Here is a 12,895-nt window from a genome sequence, read left to right as displayed (position 1 = left end):
CAATACCTTAACAACCACTTCTGATATATTAATTGGTCTATAAATTGCTACTCTGTCTTACAGCCACCTTTATGCAATGGAACTATTTTACCTTCTTTATACTCCCCTGGAACCCTGCCTAACACTGCCCTGAGACTTAGACTGAACACTTCATCAGTGGCAATGCCAATTCTCTTGCACATTCATGTAGTACATAGGCTTACATGCCATCCGGTCCCACTTCACATAAATTGATATTTTTCAATTTATCCTACAACTGTAAAATCTCCACATAAATGATATACCTTTGCAAAATGATCGCTCAGTAACTCAATATATATTAAGCTGGATATATACTTATTATTTTTGTTATTAATAAGATATTTGTTGGCACACTGATATAACATGGCAGTGAAAGGCAAATCATTGCATAGGTCTGCACAAAAGACAAATAAAGTAAACAGCATGGATTTCTCAAAAATGGTATGATGCCGTGAATGTAGCATGTAAGCATGGGAAGATAGATAGATATTGTGGATGCTTATGTAGAGAAGCAGAATAACAGAAAAGAACAAGTGTTCATATGTAGGAAAGGAGATATTCTGATGGATCATGAGGTTTGCTTAAATATAAGTAGGCAACATAGTGCCATAACTAACATGGCAGTTGAAAATTGTGTGAATGTTCAGAGTGTGTGGAAGTGATAGCAAGGAAAAAAGTATGACTGATGATAAAGCAAGCAATAATGACATTGAAAAACAGACTGAAATTAACAATAAAGTAGCCAGTAATGATGTTGAAAAGCAATTAATGGTAAGCTGGTGAGTGGAGTTGATGACAAAATGTGTGTGTGTGTGTGTGTGTGACTGGTGATAAATAGTGAGAATGAATGATAGTGAAAAAAAATGCAAGATTTGTAAGTTAAGTTGGTGAAGATGAGGCAAGAGATGAGGCAGATGCAGAGTAAAATGAAGAGAACTGGAGGTATGTGTGGAAGATTGAAGAGGACAAAAACAAATGATGTCAGTATGAAAAATACCTGTGAGTGGTATTGTATCCTTTTTTAATCCTTTCTTAGTGCTATCAATTGTCCATTAACCTCCCTACCGGCCGATGTGGATGAAATAGTGATACCAAATTGCACTTCTTATCCATGTTATTCAATGGGTGTTAGAGCTTCGTATCCAGATTTAGCTGAACGTCTATAGACGTTGTGGCCGGTTGGGGGAGTTAAACCTCCAACATGACTGTAAATCATTATGAGTTTCAATAAAACATGATGAATGAAATAAATATGACAAAACAAATGAACAGTTGGTTAAGACAATATTGTACCTATGGAAACATCATATATAAAATGTCTTCCAAATGGTATTAGAGGTATGAATGGTATAAATGGTATTACGTAGTGAACTATTTTAGTTATCAAAATTATATAATGGTTTAGAATATTTCCAATGACAGTATGGTACTGTGTATGATTTGGAGAAAAAGATATTCAGCTGTCAGCAGAACATGCAAAGTTGGAGGAGTTAGAGGTAATGATGCAAAGGCTAAGAACATTTAGGAGATATGAATAGACTTGCACTGTGGACTGATAAGTGGGATTACTAGTACAAGAGTTTGAGGAATTATGAGAACTAGGAATGAATGAAGAGACAAGAAATTAAAACTCAAGGGATGTACATTAAATAAAAGACAATGAGAGCAGAGAGTTTTTCCACAACAGTTTGCAGATCATCAGGTAATGATTGGATAATTCAAGTCATATTCTAGGGTCACGTAGTTAATCTGGAATTATGGTTATTAGGCTAATTAAAGAGGAAATGAAGTGTTAAAATCACATTGTAAAACAATTTCCAAAGTAAAATTTTTAATTAATTTACCTGAAGGATACATATCTGATAAAAAAAATCTCAATAAAAAAAGAAGAGAATGGCTTATTATATAATAACTCACACTGATGAATTCAACATATTCTTGGTGACTTGAACATGAAGGTACATAATACTGGCCACTTGGAGAAAGCCTACAGATTAAAAAGTAATTTTAGTAAAAATAAAATTAATGTGATAATGCAACGATTATAACAACCATTCAGTTTTTTTTTTTTTTTAAAGGTCAAAACTAGTCTGGGTAGTGGCCCTTCCCTTAATGCATAACATTATACATATCTGCAAGATGTGTTTTGCATTATGGGAGATACTGAGATAGGAGTGATGTTAACTTGCTCCACCTTTGCAACGAGTTGCCCGATGTTGTACTACCTTACCCTAGTCCTGAAGATACTTTCAGGCACAAACTTTGTTTGCCCACACTTGGATAAAGGATTAAACTAAATTTATTATAACCATTCAATTTATTTCTAATTTTCATTTTTCATCCATCAGTCTATCTAATTGTAGTAAGAATTTTTCTGAGAAGGAAAAATTAAATTATATTTGACATGAAATTATATTCTTGTTTCCATTCTCATTTTACCCAGGCATGAGAAAACAAAAATTTGCACATGAAATATCTTCATGGCTAATTTGCTTGTATACACAGTATAATGATAGTTGACTTCACAAAAAGTTGCCCTAGTGCCCATGCACATGATAACCCCCACAGAGACTGCAATAAGGGTCAAAAACAGTCTACATTGAAATTTTTCCAGACTCCATGGCATTATATATATATATATACACTTGAAAGAGAAGTGTGCTGTACATTATGGATACTATAGCAACTTGATGTGAGGTAAATAGTTTTTCTATACAAGAAGCATAGTAATAAGGATCTTTCACTTGCAAATTTTGGTTTACATATGCTTGGATACAATAAGAATGAAACAAGAACATAATTTCTTGTATAAGTATAATTTATAATCTAAATAAAATAAGGAATTTATTAGCTTTGTGTTCTAGATTTAGCTTCTTATTACTCAAAAGAAATTAATAAGCCAAAAAAAAAAACTTCGCAGCATAAAACAAACTGATCTGCATATCAATTTCAGATAGCAGTTTCCAAACATGATGCATCATACTCTACTTTAGGAACAGCTATATCTTTATTTATTTTCATTAAATATTTTTCACATATACTTTTTTTCACACATATTTTTTACATATAAACTGCCATAATAAATTATTACTTTTATGGCTATTATAGCCTGTTTTTGTTTAGGACTGTCCCTTATTTTAAATACATTAGCTTTTTTACTCAAGAAAATTTTTAGGGCATTATAAGTGTATTTTAAAGGAAATTATAACAGAATAATTGAGGAAGAAAATTTTGTACATACCCTGTTTAGATGCTAGGATGACTTCATTCTCCATATTTCTGCTGTTAGGATGTTAAAGGGGGGGGACATGGGGGGAGTATTTGATGCAAGGCGGGAAGAATAATTTTGAAAACCCAGGGTGACAACAAATGCCCTCTTTTGGCAGATACAACATACGGTCGTGGCATAGCCCTAAACTCATCCTGAAAATGTTCCGATGATGGTCACACGACCGAAACGGCTCGCACCCTGTTAACGCTCTCCCCCACCTCAGTTTTCCCATAAAACCCATCCCCTTCCCCAAAGAAGTGCCCTTAAGTATAATAATATATATATATGTGTGTGTGTGTATATATTATTTAGAAAAAATCCCGGGACCTTTAATCATACACACAGCTCATCATGCCACACCATAAATATACTCAAATTCTCTGCAGCCATATTCTCAGGCAAGGCATTATAAATTGCATCTTCTCAACCTTTTCTCATATTTGACATTCCAAGGTCAGAAACTAACTTGGTCAGTCACCTCTGGACCCTTTACAACATCTCTTCATTCTTTTGAAAACCAGGTGACCAAATCTGTGCACAGTAGTCCATGTGTAGCCTAACCAAAGCCCTACATAATGGAACAAGAATCTCCTTACTTCTACGAGTCAGTGTCCTCCACATCATTCCCAGAATTCTTTGTGTTGTCCTCCCAAATTTGGCAATGTGTCCTCTAAATTTCAGATACTTATCCATTATCACCCCCAAGATCTCTTATTTCCTCCACTTCCAACAATATATTTCAACCAAGCATAAATTCTACATCTCATCTTTGTTTCCCAAATTTTAAAACCTTACATTTTGCAGCATTGAACTTTCATCCCCATTCTGGTGCCCATTCACTCAATTTATTCAAGTCTTCTTGTAAGGGTACAACATCTTCTCTACTCTTCATAGTTCGTTCCAACTTTGCATCATCTGCAAACAACTGAATATCTTCATCCAAATCTTTGCTAATATTAACATACAAGTTAAACAGTAATGACCCTAAAACAGACCCTGAGGTAGACCACTAGTGATTTCCTCTTCCAAGATATTGCTCCCCCCATACACAACTTGCTGATACCTATCAGATAGCCAGTCTCTGATCCAATGCACTAATCTAATATCTAACCCCATCTGCCCTAGTTTGACTATCAACTTATCATGTGGTAATCTATCAACAGCCTTTGAATATTCTAAGTATACTACTCTGTATTCATCTCCTTTGTTCAATGAAGCTGTCATCTTATAAGTAAGTAGATTAAAAATCATGACTTCCTTTTAGCAAATCCATACTGTGCATCAAAGATAATACCACTGTTGTCAACTCAGTTGTGGATCCTGGTTCTCACCAGCTTCTCCGACAACTTAACCACAACACCTGACACACAGATAGGCCTATAATTGGATGACTGAGTTTCTACCACCTCCCTTATGAAGTGGCACAATCTTGCCCTCCTTCCACTCCTTTGGAACTTGATCCAGTGCAAGACTCATATTAAAAAAATGTCAAGGCAGATGTCAACTTCCTGTCACATTACTTCAGAATATGTGATGATATATTATCAAGTCCCAGAGCCTAATTAAAATCAAGTTTGCTCAACTCCCATCCCCCATACAACTCCTCCTCACTTACAGTCAGTCTCTCTCTTCCTCTCATCAACTGTTCTCAATCTCTCCATGAAGTCACATTCACAAGAACAAAAGACCCTTATGAACTGCTCATTAAGTATCTGCACTATATCTTCTGCAACAGTTGTCCTTATACCATTTTTCTCCAATCAATGTCATCCTTCCATAATCATTCTTTTTTTTTTTTTTTTTTTTTTGCTGGCTACATATCGAAAGAACTCCCTAGGATTCTTTTTGACTTCATTAGCTAACTGCTGCTCATACCTCACTTTTGCTACCCTTACCAATGAAGTCACCTGCTTTGCCTGGTCTTTGTAATCCTCATGGAATTGGTTATTACCACTTCTCTTATGCTGCCTCCATAATGCCCTTTTTCTCTGTATCACATGCTTAATCTCTTCATTCATCCATTTCACACCTAACTTATTTAACCCTTCTGACCCCTTGGAATACATTCAGACATTGCTTCTATTAGATAGTTCTTGAATATCCCCCAAGCTGCACTGTTCTCTTTTCCAGCTAACTCCTCATTCCATGCTACACCTCCAAGTTGTCTCCTGAGCGCTTCATAATCGCCACCCTTGTAGTTACACATATATCCTTTTATCACAGAGGTCCTCATACTGCTGACAACCACCCAGGCAATCACTTCATGGTCCTCTCACCAATTGGAGGGTGATTGGACACCTCATTTATAATTACATCCTCTGATGAGATGACCAAATCCAAACCCTCAAATCCTCGTTTTGCCCTCTGTTACATACTGTCTGAAATAGTTGATTGTACATTTCATAGTCACTACCATCCACATTACCAGGTCTATGACAACATCCAACTAAGTATTTCATTCTATTCACCTCTATTTCTCACCATACTGCCTCAAACCCACTGGCACTATTTCCCCTCTTGCATCTCTACTTTGTATGGACATAACTCTTTCTCTATCATCAATAGCACTCCCCATCCCCTTTTACCTTTTCTATCCTCACAAAAACACATCATACCCTTCCATCTCTATTCCTATTTTAATAATAATATTTTAGTATTCTAATTAATAATAAGGTGATAAACATTTTGTTTCCTTGTATATGGGAAAAAATATGGCTTCTACATTATTTCAACCCCGGTATCTCTTCTGGGTTTGGCTCCAAGACATAAGACCTCAATAATGGTCAAAACCAGCTTGAGTAGTGGCCCTTCCCATAATGCATAGCATTATACACATCCAAAAGAGGATGTGCTCTGTATTATGAGATACTAAGAGAATTAATGTGAAGTTGTTAGCCTCTATATACAAGTAGCTTAGTAGTGAAGATACTTTATGCACAAATTTTGCTTAAACATGGATAAAGGATTATCTCAAGAACACAATTTCTTGGCATCTTTAATTTATAGTCTAAACAAGTGAAAAAATTTTCAACATCTATCTCTAATTGAGAGTATTTGAATAATGTGATACACCTTTTCTATACTTGTATATGGGAAAATTTTGACTTCTACATTATTTCAACCTAAGTATCTCTTCTGGGTCTGGTGGCTACAACTGATGTGATTTTCCATGGATGTGAGACTGCTGAAGTGGTCTCGATCACTGCATTACATTAGACACCTGCCTATGGTATTGGCTCTACTGACATAGCTTTTATCTGTGCCCTTCGGTGAATGCCCTACTCCGAGAGATGAGTAGTTCTGGCTAGCAGTTGATGCTTGGTCTAGAGGTGGGTTTTTGCCAACCATTGGGCACAGCTGAGGATTCTGAAGTATCTGATGGAACCACTGTTGAGATTAATGGAGTGTAATGAGTTATAAGATCCTTCAGGTTACTCATTGAGATTAAAGTGATCTGAAGGATTGCCTAGTTTCTGGAGAAGAGCCTTTACGTATACTAAGTTTGAAACAAGTCTAAGTAGCGGTCTTTCCCATAATTCACAGCATTATATATCTCCAAAAGGGGGGTATGCATTGCATTATGGGTTATTAAGGCAATTAATGTGAAGTCATTAGCCTCTATATGCATATATGTATGTATATGTGTGCGTGTGTGTGTGTGTATATATATATATAATACTGGCGCACTCATGACAGCACGTAGTCAACTTTTATTTGGAACTCGAGCTCGCATTATTGTTTTCAAAATTTACTACTGTCTTTTGTACTAGTACTGTTAACGCAATTTTTAAGTCTCTGTTAATTTTTGTATATTTCTTTGATTGTGATACCTGAAGAAGTTGATCCATTCAATGAAACTAGTAAACTAGTAGTATCTTTTTAAATAAACCATGTCACCTCTTTATCTCTCAGTATCAGTCATTTAAACTAATTAATAATATATATATATATATATATATATATATATATATATATATATATATATATATATATATATATATATATATATATATATATATATTCACGAGCATTGACTTGGTTATTTTGATACATTTAGAAAGATATTTAATGACTAAAAAACCACGATTTCAGTTTTTTAGTCATTAAATATCTTTCTAAATATATACAGTCATACCCCAAAGTTACGCAGTAGGTGGGACCAACAAAAAAAGCGCGTAAGTCAAATTCGCGTACCTCGGGTATAATTTGCATATAAACATACAAAATATTAGTTAATTGGGACCAAAGGTTTACAAAAAAACACCTATATTTTTTAAGAAATATAATCATAATTGTAGTTTTTCGTACATCAAAAAAAAGAAAGTTATTTCGATGTCAATGGTTTCATAAAATCTAATAGATTCATCTGACGGCATAATGTCTTTTTCTTGTCACGCAAACTTTCTTCATAACATGCTAATGATTTTTTTTATTCCTTACCTTGTGGCTACAATTCGTTTCTCATTAGAATCTATGTCCTCCAAAACCTGTAAACCTTTCTTTTATGATTGTTCTTACTGTGGATTCCTGTAGATCAAACTTCTTTGCTAGCTCACAAATTTTCATTCTGCCTTCAAAATCCTTAATAATGTTGAGTTTTGTTTCCAAAGTCAATGTTTTTCTTTTCTTGCTAGCTGTAGAAGAATCGGACTTGCTTCCTTTGGACGACATTATTATTTTTTATGTGATAAAATTTTTATCAAGAACATAACATTAAACAATCGCAAGGTTTGTAAACTATAAAAATCGTGTATGAATGGAGACCGCTCGAAACACGTCAGTGCTTGTTCACAGCATGTGCGACACTGGCGAATGTGGCCGGCACCGGAAAGTGGTGAGGCGTGAAGTGGTACGGGAATACGTACATATACGAAACCGCGTAACTCCGGATTCCCGTAAGTTGGGGTATGACTGTACACACACACACACACACACACACACACAAAGTAACCCAGTTGTGAAGATACTTCACATGCAAACTTTGTTTGCTTATACTTGGATAAAGGATTAAACTAAGAATATGATTTCTTGGCATGTTTGATTTATAGTCTAACCAAGTGAAAAAAAACTGAACATTAACTGCCTTAGTATCCATTAATGCAAACATCCTTTTGAGTGTGTAAAATGCTATGCATTATGGGAAAGGCTACTACAGAGACCTTTATTGAGGTCTCATCAGTGGGAGCCGGACCCAGAAGAGATACCAAGGTTGAAGTAATACAGAAGTCATATATATCATATACAAGTGCATTATGGGATACTAAGGAAGTTGATATGAAGTCATAAGACTCTACACACAAGTAGCCTAGTCATGAAGATACTTCACACACAAACTTTTTGCTTACACTTGGATACAGAATTAAATAAGAATATAACTTTTTGGCACTTTAATTTAACATACAACCAAGTGAAAAAAACATTTGCTCTAATCCAGAGCATTTTAATAATAAGGTGTGACACCTTTTCACTACTTGTATATGAGATATACTGGGTGATTATAAAATAACGTCAAGTGTTCAGCACCATCTTGTGAGTAATATATTGGACGAAACACACCAATATTCGGAAGACGTATACAGTGGAACATGGGGATTCCATTTAATGGAAAAAAAAATAGTACCAAAAGTCGCCAAAAGGGAAAATTTTGGCGCTGTTTACCGATTAAAATGCATTAATTTGCATTATCGTGTTTCTTGTGAGCAATCATGCAATAAAAGGAAAGCCTGTGAGATTTCTTATCATTCGTAGATGAACTGCTTTTTGATGCCTCTTACCTTACGTGAGCGTGCTTTGTTAGTCGAACACTATTATCAGCGGAACAATAATGCCAGTGCTTGTCTTTGTGATTTTCGGCATATGAAAAATTTACGAAAAGGACCGATTATCGTAACAAAATTACGAAAACTGATTCGGCGATTTGAAACTACTGGAACTCTAGCAGTGCAGGTAGGCAGGGGATGCAAACCAATCAATCACCAACAAGTTGAACAAGTTGCAACTGCTATTGTGGAACAGGAGATGACGAATGTGCAGGGTACCAGCAGTGCACGAGCAATATCCCAGCAAACGGATATCACATACACAATGGTGTGGAAAATCCTACATCAGATGTTGAAGTTTTACCCCTATAAAGTCAATCATGTTCAAGAATTGTACCCTGGTGATGTGACCACACGAATCGACTTATCTTTGAGATTCTTAGCGTGCATGGAAGTGGATGATGCATGGCCGTGGCAGAATTTATGGAGTGACGAAGCACACTTTTATTTGAATGGCGATATTAACACACGCAACTGTCACATTTGGGCTGCAACTAATCCGCACATGTGTCTGCAGATGCCTATCCACTCGCCCAAAGTAACAGTGTGGTGCGGATTTATGGCATCTTTTATCATCGTTCCATACTTTTACGAGGAAAATCACCAAAATGGACCAGTGACCTGTTCCGTCAATGCTAAGAGGTATGCCAATATGCTACAGAACGTTGTGGTTCCACAACTCCAGCAAAGAGGATGTCTTGATTCGACCATCTTCATGCAGGATAGTGCACTACCCCACATCGGACTTCAGGTACAGCGTGTTTTGCGACAACATTTCTCTGACAGAAGAATCATTAGTTGTGTATTTCCCATGCCATGGCCACCGAGATCGCCTGATCTCAATCCTTTTGACTTTTAGCTGTGGGGGTTTCTTAAAAGCATTGTGTATCAAGGACATGTACCCGATATTCCAACTTTGAAAGATCAAATAACATTACACATGAGACAAATCAATTCTGATATGTTGCGAGCCACTGTGGAAAATGTCGTGCACCGTATGCAGTTCCTGGAACATCAGAATGGTGGTCATATTGAATCTCATTTGTAATTAACAATAAATGTGATGAAATTGATGTGGCCATTTAGTCATTCATTAGTCACACCTACTAAAATTAATTTGGCAGTGCCAAAATTTCCCCTGTTGTTGACTTTTGGTACTTTTTTTTTCATTAAATCGAATCCCCATGTTCCACTGTGTACGTCTATCGAATATTGGTGTGTTTCGTCCAATACATTACTCGCTAGAGGGCTCTGAACACTTGACGTTATTTTATAATCACCCAGTATATGATTTCTGTGTTACTTCTACTTTGGTATCTCTTCTTGATCAGGTTCCCATTGATGACATTTGATATTGTTTGATAATTTTTGATAATGCTCTGATCGGCAGCCAGTTGTTGCCTGTCATTAGTGGAGCCACCACTAAGTTTCCTGTCCTGGAGTCATTCATTTTAGGAGTGATGAGTTCAGTGATTCTTTATGGTCACTCAGTGAGATTTACAGCAAGCTTGTAGATCACTCAGAGTTTTTGTAGAGGTATCCGTACACTTTAACATACCCCAATAAGAGGTCCAAAAGCTGATATTGTTCCCGAATATTACAACATTCTGTGTTTAACTCTAATATTGCTACCACATTATGGCATTGACATTCTTTCCATTAATAAATGCAAAACTTGGTATATCTTTATTTAAGAAATCTTTAACCTCTTTCACCACAAATTTCCACAGTTTGGTGCTGACAATAATACTTGTTTCATAAATTAATGAAGTTCCAAAGACATCCTAACTGGAGGGATCTTGATTGGAGAATTGCATATGGTAACCTTCCAGTAAATGCCATCAAATGGAGATCCATTTATGGATCTCCATTTGATGGCATTTACTGGAATTCTGTAAATGTGAATCTGTTATCAATTGGAAACGGTATCATACCATATAGAACACATTCTACAGCTGTCCTCTTGTTCCTTTATATTTGGAACAGATTATGTAATGTGTTAGATATTTGATTACTTAGAACAGAACAAGTTCTTTTCATGCAGTACCTCCAACTGTCAGTAATAGGAAGAGAATTTTGATTTTGATAATTAATGAATTAAAATGCCATTTATGGAAAGTTAGGAAAAAACATGGATTTGAAATCAGCAATGTGACATATAAACACTTTACGATATTGTATTATGAAATTTTTTATTCTTCTGTCAGGTATTCAGAAAAAAGAATTCTAGGAAATACCAAATTTTTGGCTAGGTGGTGTAGATCACCAACATTATACAATCTTCACCAGGAGGAGATAAAATTCTGTATATTTTTACTATGAGTAGGTTTTTAAATGGTTCCATCCTCTTGGTTCACTGTGGTCTTATGGTCAATTGCAGAGATGACTGGAGAGCAATTCTAAGCAGAGTAGGCCAACTCAAGGGGTTTAATTTATATAGGGCTAATCTTGGTTATAACCAAAGCAAAGTTGACTTTGGTTATATACTGATTTTATTTGGTTGCATTTGGTTACAAGTAAAGATGACTGGTAATTATCAGTCATCTTTGCACTTTTGTTTCAATTAGTGTTTTGGTTGTTCAGCTGCATGAGACTGGTGAAAAAGAAAAAAAAATGATAGGCTACATAATGATATAAAGAGCTAAGGATATTTTTTTTCCATCTTTCATAATATCCATCTGTATTTTCTTTCTCCTAATACTCTCAAGCTCTTTTGCACCCCTATGACTACTTTAGGCCTATAATGAATTTACTTTATAATTCATTATAAAGTCAATTCATTACTTTTACTTTTTCATCTCAATAAAAGTCAAAACAGGTCGGGATAAGTGCCTTTCCATAATGCACAGCATTATATACATACTCAAAAGGATGTGTTTATTGCATTATATGATACTAAGCCAAATAATGTGAAGTCATTAGTCTCTATATACAAGTAGCCTAGTCATGAAGATACTTCACATATATAATTTCTTGGCATCTTTAATTTAGTCTCCTTGATTGTCAATTCTCTACTGATGCTATTACAAGATCCTGCATTCTCAAATCCATGGTGTGTCCATTCCCTTTATCCAACTCAGCCATAACAGTATTATAAAACATGAACAAATTGCTAAATTATGACCTCTCTTTAGTAAACCTGTGCTGCTCCTTGCAAAGTACAGTTTGTCTATCAACAATCCATTTCTCATTAAAATCTTCATGAGATACTAATGTGTCAGTAGTTAGATAAATCAGTTTTTGCACCACCCTTGTACAGTGCAACTATCATACATTCTTTCCATTCATGTGATATCTTTCCTCAGCTGAGACTCAAGTAACACAATAATGATAAGGGCCTAGTCTGTTCAGCTGAATATTCCTTTAGTGCAGTGGTGTAGCTTTAGCTTTTGCCCGGCAGTCCCTGAGTTTGACACCCCTCTCAATAGACACCAAAAATACTACAAAAAGTGAAAACGATGTATAGGGAAGTAAATTAAAACACTATGTTTATTTTTGAAGTAAAACTTTAATTCAAACATTCTAAAATGTTTTCTTGCTTTTCTATTAGCAGAAAAATCGTCGATGACATTGTTGAAGTCTATTTCATCACTCAATTGTTGTTCTATAGACAGTATGGCAAGATTTCTTAAACGTAAAATGCAAGCTGGGGCAGACTGCCCCCCCCCCACTGCTTTAGTGTACATCCTGATATCCCATCTGTTCCTAACTGCTGAATCCTTATTCAGGATGTAACAACTCTTAAACCTCGGTCTCATGCAACTGTATTTCTTCATCTAATGCA

The 12,895-nt window shown here is 35.6% G+C and overlaps 1 protein-coding gene across 1 annotated transcript in view; it reads right to left on the bottom strand.

Moving 5' to 3' along the window:
• Positions 1–12,895, bottom strand: part of LOC150108468 (dynein axonemal heavy chain 7-like) — a 990,001-nt gene that overhangs the window by 164,703 nt on the left and 812,403 nt on the right. The window contains exon 38 of the mRNA XM_090390473.1: positions 1,939–2,008. Coding sequence (XP_090246599.1) covers positions 1,939–2,008 — 70 coding nt within the window. The remainder of the gene's footprint in view (positions 1–1,938; positions 2,009–12,895) is intronic.

The sequence above is a fragment of the Typopeltis vanoorti genome, chromosome 3 (assembly GCF_054136105.1).
Source record: "Typopeltis vanoorti isolate ZY-2024b chromosome 3, IOZ_Tvanoo_1.0, whole genome shotgun sequence".
In the NCBI taxonomy this organism is placed as follows: Eukaryota; Metazoa; Arthropoda; class Arachnida; order Uropygi; family Thelyphonidae; genus Typopeltis; species Typopeltis vanoorti.
The sequence above is the reverse complement of the archived record's forward strand: the minus strand, read 5'-3'. Positions and strand labels throughout refer to the sequence as shown.